General features: G+C 43.7%; 5 protein-coding genes across 9 annotated transcripts; 3 read left to right on the plus strand and 2 right to left on the minus strand.

Annotated features, from left to right (window-relative positions):
- Nucleotides 1-224: 224 nt before the first annotated feature.
- On the minus strand, nucleotides 225-3,619 carry LOC116213175 (probable inactive receptor kinase At2g26730). Its single transcript, XM_031548022.1, has 3 exons — nucleotides 3,401-3,619; nucleotides 1,253-3,093; nucleotides 225-1,154 (listed from the first exon to the last, which is right to left on the minus strand). Exons 2-3 carry the CDS (start codon nucleotides 2,376-2,378, stop codon nucleotides 514-516), a joined length of 1,767 nt encoding a protein of 588 aa, XP_031403882.1. The 5' UTR covers nucleotides 2,379-3,093; nucleotides 3,401-3,619; the 3' UTR covers nucleotides 225-513.
- A 439-nt stretch (nucleotides 3,620-4,058) lies between these two features.
- LOC116213174 (FRIGIDA-like protein 1) lies at nucleotides 4,059-6,496 on the plus strand. The gene is made up of 3 exons (XM_031548021.1): nucleotides 4,059-5,302; nucleotides 5,603-5,778; nucleotides 5,868-6,496. The coding sequence occupies exons 1-3, from the start codon at nucleotides 4,141-4,143 to the stop codon at nucleotides 6,330-6,332; spliced, it is 1,803 nt and encodes a 600-aa protein (XP_031403881.1). The 5' UTR covers nucleotides 4,059-4,140; the 3' UTR covers nucleotides 6,333-6,496.
- Nucleotides 6,497-6,873: 377 nt separating this feature from the next.
- Nucleotides 6,874-10,783, plus strand: LOC116213176 (probable WRKY transcription factor 20). Of its 2 annotated transcripts, none has more exons than XM_031548023.1 (6): nucleotides 6,874-7,166; nucleotides 8,373-8,525; nucleotides 8,947-9,493; nucleotides 9,568-9,745; nucleotides 9,825-9,983; nucleotides 10,182-10,783. In XM_031548023.1, the coding sequence occupies exons 1-6, from the start codon at nucleotides 6,915-6,917 to the stop codon at nucleotides 10,633-10,635; spliced, it is 1,743 nt and encodes a 580-aa protein (XP_031403883.1). In that variant the 5' UTR covers nucleotides 6,874-6,914; the 3' UTR covers nucleotides 10,636-10,783. The 2 variants fall into 2 exon arrangements, with proteins under 2 accessions (XP_031403883.1, XP_031403884.1); XM_031548024.1 differs by lacking the exon at nucleotides 6,874-7,166 and adding an exon at nucleotides 7,232-8,214.
- Nucleotides 10,784-11,533: 750 nt separating this feature from the next.
- Nucleotides 11,534-13,123, plus strand: LOC116215717. Its single transcript, XM_031551549.1, has 2 exons — nucleotides 11,534-12,345; nucleotides 12,422-13,123. The coding sequence occupies exons 1-2, from the start codon at nucleotides 12,120-12,122 to the stop codon at nucleotides 13,006-13,008; spliced, it is 813 nt and encodes a 270-aa protein (XP_031407409.1). The 5' UTR covers nucleotides 11,534-12,119; the 3' UTR covers nucleotides 13,009-13,123.
- A 66-nt stretch (nucleotides 13,124-13,189) lies between these two features.
- LOC116215715 (zinc finger CCCH domain-containing protein 18-like) lies at nucleotides 13,190-16,750 on the minus strand. 4 transcript variants are annotated; one of them, XM_031551548.1, is made up of 9 exons: nucleotides 16,490-16,750; nucleotides 14,985-15,882; nucleotides 14,734-14,895; nucleotides 14,620-14,641; nucleotides 14,462-14,535; nucleotides 14,280-14,350; nucleotides 14,007-14,186; nucleotides 13,800-13,917; nucleotides 13,190-13,700 (listed from the first exon to the last, which is right to left on the minus strand). In XM_031551548.1, the coding sequence occupies exons 2-9, from the start codon at nucleotides 15,854-15,856 to the stop codon at nucleotides 13,628-13,630; spliced, it is 1,572 nt and encodes a 523-aa protein (XP_031407408.1). In that variant the 5' UTR covers nucleotides 15,857-15,882; nucleotides 16,490-16,750; the 3' UTR covers nucleotides 13,190-13,627. The 4 variants fall into 4 exon arrangements, with proteins under 4 accessions (XP_031407408.1, XP_031407406.1, XP_031407405.1 ...); XM_031551546.1 differs by having other exon boundaries at nucleotides 14,462-14,641; nucleotides 14,734-14,892; XM_031551545.1 differs by having other exon boundaries at nucleotides 14,462-14,641.
- Nucleotides 16,751-17,104: the final 354 nt, after the last annotated feature.

Consider the following 17,104-nt stretch of genomic DNA (forward strand, 5'->3'; position numbering starts at 1 on the left):
ATGAGGAAACTTCAACTCAATTGGTCAGACTTCTATTGCTAGCAAAAGTTTTGTGCTTTCGGTCTGAAAATAGTACATGAAAGCAGACATCTTAGGAGTTAGGTGGTTGGCCTAAAGAGATTTGCAGGGCTTGAGTCAATTGTATTACTTTCAAGAAACTGCATTAAGTCCTCCTGAACATTACTACACCAGATCAACAGAAGTTGCCGAGCAATCCATTCGTATCATGTGTAAGAGTTTTCCGTGTTCTCGGAAGTTTGGATTATTCTCGATGTAGCATTTCTTTCATAGTTTTCCAGAAAATATTAATAGAAGCATGAACCAAAAGCAGAGTCATCCCCCCCAGAGAATACAAGCATGAACTGCCTTTAGACAAGGGCTGCTTGTGCTAAAAGATTGTACAAAGAACAGGATCTCTGGAGAATTTGCGAGAAAACATGAGCCTCCGAGGAAACTAGACTACCCTTCGACCAAATTTATAAAAAAGCAGTTTCATGGTAAAAAAAGTGTTATTCAGGAATTTGATCCTGGGGTATCCCAGGTCTCCGGTATAACTGAATGCAGCAGACAGCAGTCCTGGTGGCTAGACTCGATGGAACAAGAAGGCGAAGCAGGAACCTCCCCTGGTATGCCTGCAACCTCCTCGATCTTCTCCAGGACCTCCAAGGTAGAGGGCCTGCTGTCGGGGTCCACTGAGACACATTTCAGGGCGACGTTCAAGAGGGGGAATGCCCACTGTTTTGCTGATCTACTCACCTCCTTATCGAAGACCTCCCCAGTCCACTCCTCTCTCACCATGGACTTGACCCATTTGGGAAGGTCTATCCCGGTCTTCTCGACTGTCTTCCCAGTAAGTAGCTCCAGAAGGATCACTCCAAAGCTGTAGACATCTGCAGCCTCTGACAGGGATCTCTCGGGGGCCATGTATCCGTTAGATGAGTAAAGACTGGCTTTGTTTGGGTCCGTGAATCTCGAGAAGCCGTACTCGCTGATCAGTGGCTCCATGTCGTCGTCTAAGAGAATATTTGATAGCTTGAGATTCCCATGAGGGATTGGATCGGGCTTCTGGTGAATGAATTCTAAGCCCCTCACAATCCCAAGAGCTATCAAGAGGCGTAACCTCCAAGGAAAGTCCCTTTTGCCCTCGACATAATCTGCAATCAATTAAAGCCAGATATTCTTTTGATTAGTTAGGAAGAGACGCAGCTTGTTTATCTTTAGTCAGGAGGCATACCAAAAAACATATACTTACTGTCTAACAGATGAAGGAGGCTCCCATTGTCCTGGTAATTGTACATGAGAAGCTTCTCCTCATTTGTAGAGTTGTACCCGACCAGAGGTAGGATATTTGGATGCTTCATGTAGCCTATCTTTCTCATCGTTCGTCCAAATTCATCGAATGAAACCTGCAATTTCTTCAGTCTCTTGACAGCATACGCAGCATTGTTCTTCAGAACCACCTTGTAGAGGCTACTGCAGAGGTTTTGGTTCTGCAAATCCGCCCCTGCTTCAAGGAGATCGTTCATTTTAAAAGCCGCCTGCTCCTCAACAAAGAACACAAGCTCTGCTCGCCTCTCTTCTTCTGGTTTGGTTTCCTGAATTGGCGGCTTTGTTGGAAGAACTTCAACGGGAGAATCCCGGAGCGCTTTCAAGATTTCCTTCTCTCTTGCCAACTTGGCAGCATTCCTACTTGCAAAGCATGTAAACCAAAGGAAGAATCCGATCCCGAGGATTACAGGGATCCAACCGAGCCACTTGTACCATGGTGAAGCTGATTTGCTTGTCACAGGGCTCTCGGCACTTGATAGTTTTCTTGACTTCAGAAAATCCTCATAGAGCTCTCTACCTGCAATGAGAAGTTGGCTATTCTGCCTAAAATGGTTCTTAGAAATGTCCAAGCTCTTCAGACTTTTCAGCCTTTGGAGAGCTACTGGGATCTTCCCGCTCAATTGGTTGTTGCTCAGATTTAGAGAGGTCAGACTCCTGCAGTTTGCAATCGACTCGGGAATACTGCCATGTATGAGATTATTAGCTAAGTTGACATATTCCAAATTCAGGAGGCTGCAAAGAGAGGCTCCATCGATAACCCCAGCAAGACATGAACTTTCCAGTCTTATTCCAACAATACTTCCATCCTCTAAGTTGCAGTCCAAGAACCTCTGATTGTACGAGCAAAATTCTCTCGCTGATGCATTCCAGCTTATACTGACTGCTTTGTTGGGATCAATTACGTTAATGAAATTGAAGAAAGATTCGGTTTCTGACAACTCACCTCCCAAGCAAATTATGATTAGCACAAAAAAGGCAAGGACTCTCAGCAATCCAAAAGAAACCGAATACAATGAGAAATCTTTCTTCCTCCACATAGCTGCAGTCATCCAATTCTTTTTTTGGTCATCAGAAACAGAAAGGGAAAATATTTTCTATAGGCAAAATAAAAGAGCCATGTCTCTCTCTGGTTTTCAGTCCAGTAGATAAATACATATCCTTTCATAGTTTTCAAAGTCTCATGGGAATATTTTGTGTTTAATTTTTGAGAGAAACGATGAAACAAAAGCTTTCGCTTCGTTACTTCCAATAGGATGCCACAATCACAACAGCATATTGAAGAGATATTATATTCCGGATTCGCATTTATGGGATCCGCTGTCTTCATCTAAGTCATAAGTTCCCCAACAAGATAGTGAAGCTGATAGTCCCGTATATACACCCTACTGCTAATGAAATTAGTGCAAGGATCCACATTTTCGATGCAAAAGTTCTGTTCCATCAACGGTAGCCCTTCAGCAGTATTGTACAAACTGAATCGGAAGAATAATCTCAATAGCTATTATAAATTTGACTTATTGCATCCCTCGAATGTTCCTTGAATATGAAAGTTACCCAAGTGATCGAAGTTGGGACTTGGATCAACACGAACAAGACATCAACATCAAGACCAAGGAACAATAACGCGTTCACCAGCAAGAACATGATCAAGAGACATATCTGTTGGGTACTCTCGGAGAAACCGATGTGCATTCTGTTGACAACCATAATTCCAAAATCCGAAATGGGTAGACAGCTTCAAGGCAGCACAAGACATGGATTCATCTGAAAGGAGCAGACAGAGTCAAAGACTGAGACACAAAAGGGAGCGACACTAACGTACGAAAAATGGAATTTTTCATCAGATGGGTCACTCTCTCTTTGTTCTATCTGTTCAGCCTTTTCTCCAGCTTTCCGCTGAACAACACCGAAATTTCTGGATCTCCTAAGTCAGGATTTCTCGTTCAAAATCATATTTTTTCTTTCAATTGGGTCACACCCAGAAACGTGCAGTAATCGACAGCTTACGATGTACAACGCAGTAAGGAAAAGGCTTAATTTTGAAGGGTCAATTCAGTTTCATCGAATGCACCTTGAAGGGTGACCGGAGGCAGCGTGGCCCCAGCGCCGCGACCAGGATGGCAGTAGTCCCGCCGTGAAATATTTTCTGGCGGGACCGGGACGGCGGGAGAAAAGACCAGATGCCATGGCGACAGTAACGGACGGGTTCGGTCTCAAACCTCTCCTCTTGGGCCGAAATCCGTCAAATTATCCGAGTCCGGCCCAAATCCAGCTCACGAGAAATTCGATCGATTGTTTTTCCTTTATTCGTAGGAATGACACGATGTGAAAAAACTAATCCGATACTCGGCACCATAATCCGAAACTTCCGATTGTATGAGAACGCCGTATGCATGATGTCACCATACATCCCGAACTCGCCTACATAAGAGGATACGGTTCTCGGCGAAAGCCTGTCGTTCATTGCGCAAACGTGATTGATCCACAACACTTGGTGGTGGGTCTTACATTGATCCACAGACTATCAGAACGTGATTGAATTATTCTTTTACCATAATCCCCGAAAAAGAGAGAACAAAACAAAAAGGATGTATTAAAAAAAAATATAAAATCAATAGCTCCTCTAAATGGGCTTGGGCTCAGTATCTCGGTCCATAACTAACCCAGGAGAGGCCCGGTACGGCACCCAACGTCGCCGTTTCTCGTGCCCGATCGTTAGGGAACGGTTGCTCTCTTCTTCCTCGTCGTCGGAGTTGGTCGGAATAAAAATCAGGGCTTTTTTTTTTTTCTTCGCTGCCGATTTGCAGAGGAATGGAGGCTGTGCAATCGATTGGGGAAGCAATCGAGCTCATTGATGCGAAGAAGGAAGGCCTCAAGAAGGCCTACGACGACCTTCAGGCGAGCTTCCCCTCTGTCCTCCCTTCCTTCTCCCTCACCTGGTCCGATCTCGACTCGCACTTCACCTCCCTTCGGGACTCGCTGACTCAGCGGCTCCGCCTTCTGGAGTCTCTCGAGTCCGGTCGCCAGACCCAGCAGGACGGCTGCGGAATCGCCGGAACTTGCCCCCCCGCACCGTCAGACCAGCCCAATGTGGACGCAGTTGACTCGGCGCCTGCTCGCCCGGGCTCGGGTTTCTCAGCCGACCAAGTCCCTCCGGAAGCCACTGCTGAGCTAGCCTCTGGAAATGACCCGCCGCAGTCTTCCAAGCCGCCGAGTGCAGACCGGGACGACTCGGTGCCGGCTCGTCTCGGCTTGGATTCCTCACCTAATGCAGAAGCTCAAGCTGAGTTCCCCAGCGCTAGCCATCAAGAGCAAAATCCAGCCTTGGAAGCTAATCCTCTCACATCTCCAGCCCTGGTTAGTGAGGCTGGAGTCTTTACGGGACCGGCTCATCCCGAGTCAAATCCCTCACCTCTGCCACGGTCACGGGATGCGCCGGAACCGAGTGCAGTCGAGCCTAGGCCTGAGGTAAAGGCTTTCTGCTCGAAGGTTGACGGAGGAGGGTTGATAAAGTATGTGATTGATCACGCAAACGAGCGAGGAGCTATTCGAGCCCAACTCGCTCTCGAAATCCGCAACTGTCCTGATCCTGCCAAGCTGATTCTCGATGCCATGGGAGGGTTTCACCAAACTGAGAAGGCCAAGGAGGATACTTCTCTCCTGAAACCGACGAAAATAAAGACTATGAGGAGCAGCTGTATTTTTCTCTTGGAGGTACTGATGAGTGTGAGTCCGCATCTCACCGACCGAGCAAAGAGGAGAGCGAAAGGTTTGGCTTTGATGTGGAAGAAGAGGACGCAGAAGGACGCCTCGAACCATGCCCAGATCTTGGGTTTTCTACTTATGGTGGCGGCCTTTGGGCTTGGTTCGGAGTTTAGCTTTGAAGATCTTGCGGAATACTTTGTTATTGTCGCTGCTTCTAATCGTGCTCCTGAGCTGTGTCGGCGTATCGGTCTGGGGGATGGGATCCCGGGTAACTTGTTTGTTCACGCTTTCCATTACTTTCTGCTTTGGTATTGTGCTGCGTTCAGTATCCTTAGTCATTTCGGATAAATACCGAACATTTAGTTTTAGGTTTGTGGTTACATATTGGTATATGCTTTTGTCCTATTTAGATTAGGTTTGTGGTTACGATTATGATGCATATGATGTGACGATGAAGGGCACTGCAGAACGCTGTTTCAAGGATCATTCTGTTGATCACACGATGTTCTTTGGGGTTGTCCGATGTCTGAGTGAAAGTGTCTTACTCAATACTCATGGTGTATTGCAGATCTTATTCAGAAACTCACAAGGGAACGAAAGGAACTTTTGGCGGTAAGATTCATTTTCGATTTGGGGATGAACGAGAAATTTCCGCCAGTCCCCATTTTGAAGACCCATCTGGACAGGTTGAAGGAGTTCACGGAGAAGGTTTGCGAGGATAGGAAGAAGTCTCCTCAGTCGCAGGTAATGTTAATCTGATCGACTTCCTTAAGTTAGCAGCAGAGAACTTGGAGAGTACAAAGAATCTCATACGCTGTTCGTGTGTTATGCAGCGAGAGGCCATTGACAGGGAAATTAAGGCGTTGGAGTCGGTAGTAAAGATCATCGAAGACCGCAAGCTTGTTGGAGAGTACCCTAAGCAAGAGCTCCATGATCGTATTCAGCAGCTCGACAAGCTGAAGGCTGAAAAGAAATGGGCCGCAAGGGCTCAGGAGCCACAGAACACACAGGTGAGCAGGAACAAGCGCCCGCGAGCTAATCCTGCTGGTTTTGTTCCACAGCTGGGCTCGAGTTCAGCACCTTATGGCTTCGTGGACCCTGCTTCAGTGGGTGCTCCTTTCTCGTACCCGGCGGCCTCTGTCAGGCATTATGGCTTTCCAGGTGCTGCTCCTCCACGGCCTCATCTGTACCAGCCCGAGTGGCGAGGGCCATCTCTATATAGAAATGCGCCGTTGCCTCCTGATTATGGTGGATATGGCATATCCCCTCAACACAATTCGCCCTACTACCCTTATTAGTTTCCACGTCACTTGCTCCGTTAGACAAAAGCCAAAGCCTCTGATAGAAGTACGAGAAAAAATCGACCTAGTACTCATCATCGAAAAATGTACAGTTACAGAGATCTTTCGTGTAAGACAGATCTTCTGCGGGTTGCTAATGCAGTTCTAGTTCGATCACCAGACGTCTGGTTTACTGCCATGCCTGATCAAGGGTAATTTATATCTATGCCCTTCATATGAAATCGAGCATTGGACTGATTTCATCGTGTTTGCGTTCTTCCGAGCAAACGTAGTTTTCGAGATTTAATGATTTCGTTTGAAGAAAAAAAATAAATAAAGCAGTTGAGCCGCAAAGTTGTATCCCTTGCTGTACCTTCCAACCAACAAGAAACGTCTGAAACGACATCCCAACGAAACTCTGATCCAAAGCGTGCGAAAAAAATAATTTAAAAATGGAAAATAAAATATTAAAATGATAGAAAATTCGCAAAATTATTGATTGGTGGGCGCAAACGAAATTACCTTAGTGCCCTTTGCTCGAACACAAAAAAGCGGCTGCCCGCTTCATTGCCGTCCCGTCCCGTCCCGTCCCGACAGCCGATGGAGTCGTCGCCACCGAGCTCAGCTCACGAGCTGCCCCTCCGGAGCTCCGACCAGGAGGAGGACTCTGATCGGAGTGAGCCCTCGAGCGGCGCCGGAGCTCCCGTGCCGCCCGGCGGGAGCTCCGGCGCCAGGTACAAGCTGATGTCGCCGGCCAAGCTCCCGATCTCGAGGTCCTCCGGCATCTCGATCCCGCCCGGGCTCAGCCCGACGTCGTTCCTCGAGTCGCCGGTCCTCCTCTCCAATGTTAAGGTTACCTCCCGTTTCTAGCTAGAGCTACTGTTCTGTTGCTTCCAAGTTGAAATATTGGGAAAATGTGAGGGTCCGTTCCGCCTGTCGGCCGCCGTGCGGAAGTCTAGGAAATGGAGAGCAGTCCTTTCTTTGAGCTCGCTGTTGTTCCCCAGTGAAGATATCCGACATTGGTTCAGCAATTTCTGCTTTTCCGTTTTCTGAACCGCAAAATTCGAACTTTTGTGTTCGCATATGCTGAGAAGGAAGAAATTAATTCGTGCTCGCTATGTCGAAGCACGAAGAACATTGACAGTCGAAGTTCGTTCAGTGTATCTCATGCATGGTGTCGCCTTCTCTTTACCTTTTCTAGATTCTACAGTCTCATTCTGGGCTTTACTAGACAAATTTTCGGGTTTATGCGGCTATACCGATTGTCTTTCCCATAAAACAGATGAGAAATTCTTATTGAAGATTCGGTACGGGTTGTCTTACAATATGTGATCTTGTTTCTGGGTGCTCATGCTTTGTCTCATTTGAAATTGTCGTATTTTTATCCTTCATAATGTTTAGTGCTTGAGATGGGACCTTAAATTCTGATGCTTGCGGCTGCTTGTGGCTGATGTATGATAAACTTTATTCTGGGAATATGGGCTTTTGTTCTAACTTATGTACTTCACTTTTATAATTGCGGTGTAGTTTTTTTGCATAATGAATCTGCTTTTCTTCCCTAGTGATTTAACTACTGGGCGTATCTTTGCTTAATGGTGCTGCATTGATTTCTAGAAGCTTCTTCTTTTGCTTGTGCAATGAGGAATAAATGCTTTCCTGAGCACCAACTGGTGTTTTTTAGTGGCTAGAATGTCTAGGAAAGTCCGGAAGGAACCTGGTCCTTGAAATGACATGTGCTTGATGGCCATTAAGATAATAGGTGTTAAGGCTCACTTCAATTGGATTAGAGACCTCATAATGAGTTTCTTTAAGTACATCACTCGCTAGTAGGTTGCATATTAAGGGAACTTGAGATAAGCAATTGCGATCATATATTGAAAATACATGCTTTCTTTAAGAGGTAAGTTTGCTCTCCCGTTGTTCAAGAAATCATATGAACGAGCTAGCTTATGTTATATAACTTGATGTTTGATCCGTTACTAGGAATAACTGGAACTGGGCGAGTCCTTTTTAATTTTAACTTCTAATTGGAAAAGTTTCATATCCTATGCTTTGCAGGCAGAAGCTTCACCAACAACTGGCTCTCTTAATATGCATCGACTTTTGGGTTCTTCGTCCAATTTGACGGCTAAAAGTTTTAGCAACCCCAAAATTTTTGCTGAAAGAAAGCCTACCTACTTCGAGTTCAAGCCTCATTCAAGATCAAACTTGGTAAGACCAAGTCTGAGATTCCTTTGATATTTTCTTCGTCCTATCAAGGTCAACTTTATAAAGTCAATCAGGCAACGACTTCAATATCTTCTTTCAAACTAGCTTCTGTATCTCGTAGGTAGATTATTTGCATGTGTTCGTTCATTTTATATATTTATATATATATAAACTCTCCGATTGGATCACTGTTTGTTTTCTGTTTACAAAATATACTTAAAAGGCATTTGATGCCACCTAGTTATTGGAATTCACTGGCCCATGCAGCAATTGCTGTTACTTCGTCTGAAATAGCCGGAGCAGGAATTTTCTGGGATGAGATTTCAAAATCTTGTTCACATTAATTGCGGCATGAAAATGTATCTGAAATGTTGTATCTTCACCAAATACGTATGGGATGACGGCGTCTTGTTTGTGTTTCAAGGTTCCTGCAGAAATGAATGATCAAAGAAGCGAACAATCTGCACAGACCCTGGGTCAATGCAAGTCTCAGTTCTTTGGACCTGTGTCTTTGACCAAGAGTGACTTACCAGTCTCCTCAAATGACTTGACTCTTTCAAGTCCTGCTCAAGAAGTCGCTTCAGGAGCCGGTGGACCTACAGATGTCGAATCTAATGACTTAAACAGGACAGAACAGACTGATAGAGGAATCCAAGCAGTACAATCAGACCATAAAGTGAGTGGACCATCCATCACCTCTGAGGGGTTGTCTGATGATGGATATAACTGGCGGAAATATGGGCAGAAACATGTGAAAGGAAGTGAGTTTCCCCGTAGCTATTACAAATGTACTCATCCTAACTGCGAGGTGAAAAAGCTGTTTGAACGATCTCCTGATGGTCGTATTACTGAGATTATCTACAAGGGCACGCATGATCATCCCAAACCTCCACCTGGCCGGCGTTTTGGGGCATCTACTGGGGTGCCAATCCAAGAAGAAAGATTTGACAGATTTTCATCTGTAAATGACTGTAAGAGAATATTTAGGATTGATTCATTATTAATTGCACAATTGAGTAAACTGATATAGTTTCACGCAATGCAGTGGAAAAGGCTACTAACTCATCAGGGCAAACTTGTAATGGTACTGAGCCAAATGGCACTCCTGATCTATGTCCGGTCGCTGAAATTAGGAATTGTGTAGAAGGAGCAGAAATGCAGCCAGACAGAGTCCATGATGAAGTTGATGATGATGCTGAAGACGATTCACTCTCAAAGAGAAGGTATTGGTTTTTCGTAAGAGCAGACTCTTTATTTGTTATGTTACCCAGTCCAATGAACATATCAGTTTCTATTAAGCAGGAGAATGGAGGCTGGTGGGGAAGATTTCACTGCGGTGGTCAAGCCCATCAGAGAACCACGAGTTGTTGTCCAAACAATCAGTGAGGTCGATATACTTGATGATGGCTATAGATGGCGCAAGTATGGGCAAAAAGTGGTCAGAGGAAATCCTAATCCAAGGTATACTAATTTAATTATGATTAGTGTGTTCTATTAGTATTTTTGTGTTTTGCCGGTCTCTCTTTTGGTTATTTTAAGGCTTTTGTATTTGAAAGAGACTGTAGAAGTGATGGCAAGTAGATACCCGTATTACTGTGCATAAGGATCAACCGCCATTCCGGCCGATTTCATACAGTTTCTTCTCACTCCTTTCTGCAGAAGTTACTATAAGTGTACAAATGCTGGGTGCCCTGTTAGGAAGCATGTGGAGAGGGCATCTCATGATCCCAAATCCGTCATCACAACGTATGAAGGGAAACACAATCACGATGTCCCGGCCGCAAGAGCCAGTAGCCATGACACAGCAGGGCCCTCCACTCTGAGCAGACCTTCAGCTAGCAGACCAGAAGGCGATGCAATCAGCCTTGACCTTGGGGTCGGTAGGAGCTCAGCCGCTGGGCAGCAGCAGATCCTGTGCTCAGAACTTGTTGAGGGCCAAATTCAACCGAACAGTTCCAACTTTAAGGTAGGTCAATCGGCCCCACTTTCAGCATTGCATGGTTTTCTAAATGGGAATGTGAACCATTATGGATCTAGAGAGAACTTGAGTGAGGACCAGACTATTGAACTTCAAGTTCCTTCTCTTACCCGGGTCCATAGAACTTGGGAATAGCTCCAACAGTTAATCTTATTTGTTGTATAATGTTAATAGTTTCTTTTTTAGCAGCAATGAGGACAAGCTTAACTGTATCTTGTGTCGAAAATACAGATGTAATCTGACAAAAATTATGATATGCAGAAGATGATGCGTTACAGCCTAACTGCCTTGGTTCTGTTCTGTCTTCTTGGTACCTTATTTGCCATTAGGGCCGAGCATTGTTAACAAAGCCTTCCGCTGTGCTAGCAGTGATGGTTTAAAAATTGTGAGGATAGGGCTATTCATAGGTGTGATGCCGGTGAGTTTAGAATATATACTCTTGAGTTCTCTCTTTTTTGTTATTCCTATGGTAGCAGTCGGTGTGCTTAGGAGACGGAGGTCATCAGCAGCGAGCTGAGAGCCATATGAAATATGGATTAGCAACCATTGTTAGCGAACTTGAGGCATTCAATGCCTTTATCAAGGAATAAGTCAGGTTTTCATGGGGGAACAGATTGCTCTCTAAGTCCACACCAATTTAGCGCTTGAATTACTTGTCTATCGGTGATACGCGTGTCGTTTACTATCGGATCAGTTATCGGGACAGAAAGACCCTTTTGCCCTTCCTCACTAACAAGCAATCCTTTTGTGCACGCAATGACAAGTTACATAAATGGCAGCAATGAATGCAATTCATTGCAGATGTTGTCGTTTGCATGAGAAGCAATGAGCGTTCTAATACCCCCAAATTTGTTCTTTACTCCATCTTATTTTGAATGCATTTGGATTTTTGTTTGGATTTTGCACGTGAAGGGGATTTGTTTACGTGATAGCGAATGCCAAACAGTGGAAACGGGAGGCTGCTTGCCCTCTTCCACAGGAATACGCAATCAGTCCATACAAACGGTGACCTAATCAAAGCTACGATCCAAAAGTAGCTCATCGGTTCCTGTACCTTGTCATTTCTGCCTATATAGAATGACGCTGTGAATAAGAACCAATAATTTTTTTCAAAATTAATAAGAACCAATAAAATTTTTAGAATTTTGAAAAGAAAAAATGACATTATTTTTCATAATCCACTCATTTGAATGCTGATATTCGATTGGTTTTTCCTTCCATAGAGTGAGGAAGAACCACCAAAGAATTCCCGATACGATGATGTACTTGCCTCAGGTTCAATGTTTGAATACCGATCCTGAGACGGTGAGGGGGTGAAAATCAGAGCCGTTGGATTGGCCAGAATAGATAGGGGTTGTATACATGCACAGGGCAAAGATGACTTTCGATTAAGTGAGACGTTGCTAATGGTATTGCCAAGTCGGTTCCTTGAATGCTCCGGAACAGTACATGGACATGTTAAATTCAGTGTCCCACCTTGTCTTTGTCCATGCAATGTACGGATTCCCCAATAAATCTCCATGGATTCTTGTCTTTGTTTCTGCAACCTTCTGAGATTCCATTCGATATCGGACATTCAATCTTGAAGGTTACCGATATATTTCGAAGAAGACTGAGATATGCATTCATTGTGGACTTCGGTCAAGGAGAACATGAAATGTGCAAGTAAACTGACCGATGTTGCAGTAGTTCCTCGGCCTCGAGTGGTGTACGTTAAAGTTAAAGGAAACAACTCGGCGTTTAACAGCACGAGGGATCCCGAGTGCAGGTTGGCTCCTGACCAAATGGAGAGTATTTCCTGTAACTTGCCTAAGAAGAAAAGATGCGAGCAGGCGAGGCTATCTGGTGAGTTACCAGTTTCTGAAGCATTTAGGAGTATATAGTGAGTTTTCTGATGTTTAATTGTTGATTCGAGGAACAGAACTTAGTAATGGGGACCCATCGAGGAGCATTATCGAGAGGATAGTTCAGGCATCGATGCCCGAGGCCTCGAAGAACCATCGAATAATCACGAGGGTCTTTAGGGTCAGGAACCTATCAGAAATCCTGGACAGGTTTGAGAAGCACAGAGAAATGGTGAAGAGGATGGCCTGCCTCTGTGACACGTCTCACCCCCGGAACTTAGTCGACGGGAACGAATTGCTTCTGTTCTATGGCACGACCATTAGCTGCTGCAGCAAGAAGAAAGAGCCATCTGAGTCAGTCTCCGAGCTGTGCAATGAGCCGAATTGCAGAGTCTGCAGAGTGATCGGGTCAAACTTTGATACAGAGCTTACAAGAAAGTTCGGAATTCGGCTGAGTAGAAGCTGTGAGGTATCGAGCGAGAGGGCGACTCAGAGTTCAAGAGGGAGGTGTGTGAAGAGGGCTGTGATTGTTTGCAGGACAATTGCTGGGACCAAAGGTGGAGGGAGAGATTTGATTAGAAGTGTTGCTGACAATAGTTCAGATGGCATCATTGTTCTGAATCCTAATGCTGTCTTGCCATGCTTTGTCATTGTTTTCAACTGATTACTATTTCTTACCGTAATTGATATGACTAATCCTCATTCAAGTATCGGCTTGGTCGATGTATTGGACTTACCTTCATGTATTATATATTGTTACCATCACAGATATTCTGATATTCGAGCAGATGATTCGATAATGTCCGGGACAATATAGAACAGCAAGACAAAAGATTCATGAGGCATGGAAAAGCAGTAATTGATATGTGGATGAAATGAACTGTTATTTCTGGACTACATCAAGAACATGCCCTATGCAAAACTATACTATAACGACTATTATTTCTCGATGCTAAACATAGGTTCCGAACATGTCTCAAACCTCCTCTTCACCTATCACTGATCTCTATCACTCCGTACTATAAAATATACCTCGTCTCTTATCCGAGACGTAAGTATCTTGTCCTAAAACCTTAGCTGTTCTTCTCTGTATCCTATCATGTCACCTTTCTGCTGCTATCTCGGAGAGGATTCTTCAGACATTTCTCCTTTCGGTATTTATGTACTTCAGGATGCTGTGGAAGAGCGGGAAAAGAAACACGAGCCTTTATGTACAAAGAACTTTGAGATCCTTCAAAGAGTCAGTACCCTAACTTTTCTTCTGTTGTGTCTGTCTGCCGCTCCTAACTAATCAAGTTTGTGATGCTGTTGATTATCGAGGACGCGAAAGGGCTATCGGGGAGGTTAAGCATGTCTCTGCACGAATAAAAAGAATACACAATAAATTAGCATAAAAATATGAATATAAATACTATCGATGAACCAAACCAGAATTTCATGATTTTGTCCGTATACCTTTCTTCATCAGGATTGATGGTTTTTATAGGACTCAGCTTATTGCCTTCTGCAGAGTTGCCATTCAGAACGTCCACCAAGGGATTAAAAAAGTTCGCTGATGGGATGTTGGATCGATCTAAAACAATATGCAAGTCATATTACAGATCTCAACGAGGATTAAAATCGGAGAATTATTAAAAAAGTAATTGGCACAATGTTCCAGACCTTCAGAGATTTTAAGCCCGTTGAATGAGTTAATGAGGTAAGACTGCTGCTGATAATCCTTCCTCATTAATTGTTGCTGAGCATAGCTCCTCCTCTCTAGTTCAAGAGCCTGCTCCTGCTGCTCTTCCATGAACTTTTGGTGGTATCGAAGTAATGTTAAGGTTTCAGAGCTTCTCTGCACTGAAAAGAAGAAAAGGAAAAAAACTCACGTAAAGCGTTTATATATACCGAAAGAAATGTGAAACGGTAATGGGCCGAGATATCCTCACTCACTTGAGTGAAGCTCAGAGTCGGCATCTACATAAGGCTGTATATGATGCAACTCGATTTTCTCCTGGTACTTCCTGAAGAGCGATATAATAGTTCAACATAAAGATGAGATCAACCTTCAATAAATCAATACAAGCTCGATGAATCCGAAAAATATAAATGAAAGATTAAATTTTCTAGATTACCTGTGGATGAGCTTTGACTTTTCCTTGTAAGGCTTCACCAGTACTCGAGCACCACAAACATAGTGAGGATTACCCTTTGCCAAAATTGTTTGCACAGTCTCAGAATCGACAAAAGTAACAAAACCAAACATGCGTTTATGTTGGCAGGGAATTCTCACATCTTCAACTGGTCCATAAGTGCTACACAGAGTAAAACCGAAGAATCAGGAATCCTGTCAACAGAAAAGAAAAGAAATAATAGAAGGATCTACTGGAAATATCAATCTCCTAACCTGAAATAGTTCGAAACATCTTCTTCTGTAAAAGTGCTCTCTGCTGGAAAAGTAAGATATATCTGCTTCGACTTGCTGTTTATCAGAGTGCCCTCGTTCCGGCCTTCCGGGTACTTCGGCGCATCCTCTGCCAGAATCACTGCGTGCTGTCCATGAGGCCTGCTAGAAAATCATAAATTTTTTTCAAAAACCACGAGCTATTATTATTAGGAAGACGAGCCAATTAATTAAAATTTGAAAATTTTGCTGACCTATCAATTAGTTTAATCTCGCTCAATCTCGAGAGCAGCCTTGTCAGGCTGTGACCAGCCTTACCGTTTCTCTGGCTCTCCGTGAGATACCCCTCTGCTTGGAGAACTTTCCCGTACCTCTCGTAGTAAATCATCGGCAAAGAAGCGATTGAGAGAGGGTTCCCTCTCCTCGATTTCAAGATCTCCACAATTTCAAGCTGTAACTTATTGAGTGAACCCTGTCCCAAAATCTGATCATGGACCCCGTCATGCAGGAAGGGCCCGAGCATGGGAGAGAACCCATCGGGACTGGCTTGCCCATGAAGGTACCTGCAGTTATTCCCATGCCTACAATATCCCCGACTAAAATAGTGGCAAGTCTTAGTTGGATATTCATTGACGTTTGAATATCTCCGGTTGATAACTCTCCCATTCAATTGCCTCTCCAAATCCTTTTGGTACAAGTATTCGACTGGAAACTCCATCCTACCTAGAGCCACTTTCTCTGCTTGATCATCGAGGGACAAGAACTGGTTCTGGGCTTGGCCTTGGTGTTCCAAGTATGGGACGGCATAATCCGACTGTTTCTTGGCATAGAATTGCTGATAGGGAGATGGAACATGCCTGTGATTGAACTGCGGCCCAGCAACATGCCTAAGGCTCGTCACGGGGGCCGAGACCGGGGGAGAGGCTGGTTTCTTGTGCAACTGAAGGTCGATCTTCGCAGCAGAAACAATGTCCTGCATCAACTTGTCCGGAGCTAGGGCCAATAGGGACATATCCTGGTCGCTCGGCATCTGATAGAGAAGATAACCCATGATCTTCGTGACGTGCTCCGGTTCTAGTTTATTAATCCTACTGTAAACTATACCTGTTGGATTCAAAACGTTCATCTTTTCAGCCTAAAGCATAAAATTCACTGCAGGTCGAGGCACAAGAGAAGGAAGGAACATGTTATACTAGAGAAGAAGAATGTCTGGATTCCGAATATATTTAGCAGCAGACTAGCCACGGGCAACAAATTGAATGTATTAGCAGCAAAATTATCATATCCAGATAAGACCCTCAGAGACAAATTAGAAGGCAACGGATCTGACAAGAAACAGCTACACAGAGTTTATCAACATTCCATGATTTTGATCTGAAAAATATGAATATGGGCATTCAACCTGAACAGGAAATAGATATAAACATTTCATACATTGCCATATCCTATAATATTCTCAGATGACCAGAAATGGAAACTACACATAAAAATTCAAACTTTCCCGACAAAACCTCGTACCAAAATAAGCTCTAAATGCTGCAGAACCAAAAAAAAAGACCAAAATAGGAACCATTTCCCATCTGACTGAACAACATTTAAGGAAACAAGATTTCACCCCCAAATATGTTACTGTTCTTCCCATACAAACTTCCGCAAAATCACAACGTCTGGGTATTTTTCCATGATTCTACCTCGGAAAATGAAAATTTGGAAAGAACAGAGCACTAGAAATACAAGAAAAGTACAGATCTCGACATACCAAAAACTGGAGAACTGGAAAATGGAAGAAATCTCGATGCTTTTTCAGGCTGAAAGATGGGCTTTCTTCTTCTTCTTCCTGCTCTCGGGCATAACCATCATCACCACCACCATCATGTTCCTCACTTCACCAGAAAACGACATTGTCTCAATCCAAACTGCCACCCAGAAGATATATACACATATTTTTATATTTTTTTCCTCAAAAAAATTATGTCAATATTAATTGGAGCAAAATTATCAGTGCATGCATAGAACACTGTGTCTGTAACAGGTTGACATTTTATATACACCTCCAATCTGGGGCCGTTGCAATTTTTTTTCCTTAATTTTCGAGAACGGATTGGATTGGATTGGACCGATGATTTTACTGTTGTGCCCTCCTGGGTTTTACGGATTCCCATGAATTTTCCATCACTATTCTTTTTTTTTTAAGTCCATGATATTTAAATTTTTACTTCGTGGATACATGTAAAAAAAAAAAACGATTTGCGTAGTTATTTGTTATACTCTGTCTGTTATATGGACATTATTTTTTAGGTTTTCATGCTCCCGATGAATTTTTTTTTTTGAAAAAGAAAATCTAAAACATAAGATAATATTAATTTTCATAAAA

The sequence above is a fragment of the Punica granatum genome, chromosome 7 (assembly GCF_007655135.1).
Source record: "Punica granatum isolate Tunisia-2019 chromosome 7, ASM765513v2, whole genome shotgun sequence".
NCBI classification, from domain to species: domain Eukaryota; kingdom Viridiplantae; phylum Streptophyta; class Magnoliopsida; order Myrtales; family Lythraceae; genus Punica; species Punica granatum.

Bases quoted from the DNA above. Each gene is read 5' to 3' on its own strand.
- LOC116213175 (XM_031548022.1), bottom strand. From the start codon at position 2,378: ATGACTGCAGCTATGTGGAGGAAGAAAGATTTCTCATTGTATTCGGTT. The intron at 1,155-1,252 runs GTAAGTATATGT...AATTGATTGCAG, and splicing joins CCTCCTTCATCTGTTAGACA to ATTATGTCGAGGGCAAAAGG.
- LOC116213174 (XM_031548021.1), top strand. From the start codon at position 4,141: ATGGAGGCTGTGCAATCGATTGGGGAAGCAATCGAGCTCATTGATGCG. The intron at 5,303-5,602 runs GTAACTTGTTTG...GGTGTATTGCAG, and splicing joins TCTGGGGGATGGGATCCCGG to ATCTTATTCAGAAACTCACA. The intron at 5,779-5,867 runs GTAATGTTAATC...TGTGTTATGCAG, and splicing joins AGAAGTCTCCTCAGTCGCAG to CGAGAGGCCATTGACAGGGA.
- LOC116213176 (XM_031548023.1), top strand. From the start codon at position 6,915: ATGGAGTCGTCGCCACCGAGCTCAGCTCACGAGCTGCCCCTCCGGAGC. The intron at 7,167-8,372 runs GTTACCTCCCGT...TATGCTTTGCAG, and splicing joins TCCTCCTCTCCAATGTTAAG to GCAGAAGCTTCACCAACAAC. The intron at 8,526-8,946 runs GTAAGACCAAGT...TTGTGTTTCAAG, and splicing joins CTCATTCAAGATCAAACTTG to GTTCCTGCAGAAATGAATGA.
- LOC116215717 (XM_031551549.1), top strand. From the start codon at position 12,120: ATGCATTCATTGTGGACTTCGGTCAAGGAGAACATGAAATGTGCAAGT. The intron at 12,346-12,421 runs GTGAGTTACCAG...TTCGAGGAACAG, and splicing joins CGAGCAGGCGAGGCTATCTG to AACTTAGTAATGGGGACCCA.
- LOC116215715 (XM_031551545.1), bottom strand. From the start codon at position 15,856: ATGAACGTTTTGAATCCAACAGGTATAGTTTACAGTAGGATTAATAAA. The intron at 14,896-14,984 runs GTCAGCAAAATT...ATGATTTTCTAG, and splicing joins GAGATTAAACTAATTGATAG to CAGGCCTCATGGACAGCACG. The intron at 14,642-14,733 runs GTTAGGAGATTG...TACTCTGTGTAG, and splicing joins GATGTTTCGAACTATTTCAG to CACTTATGGACCAGTTGAAG.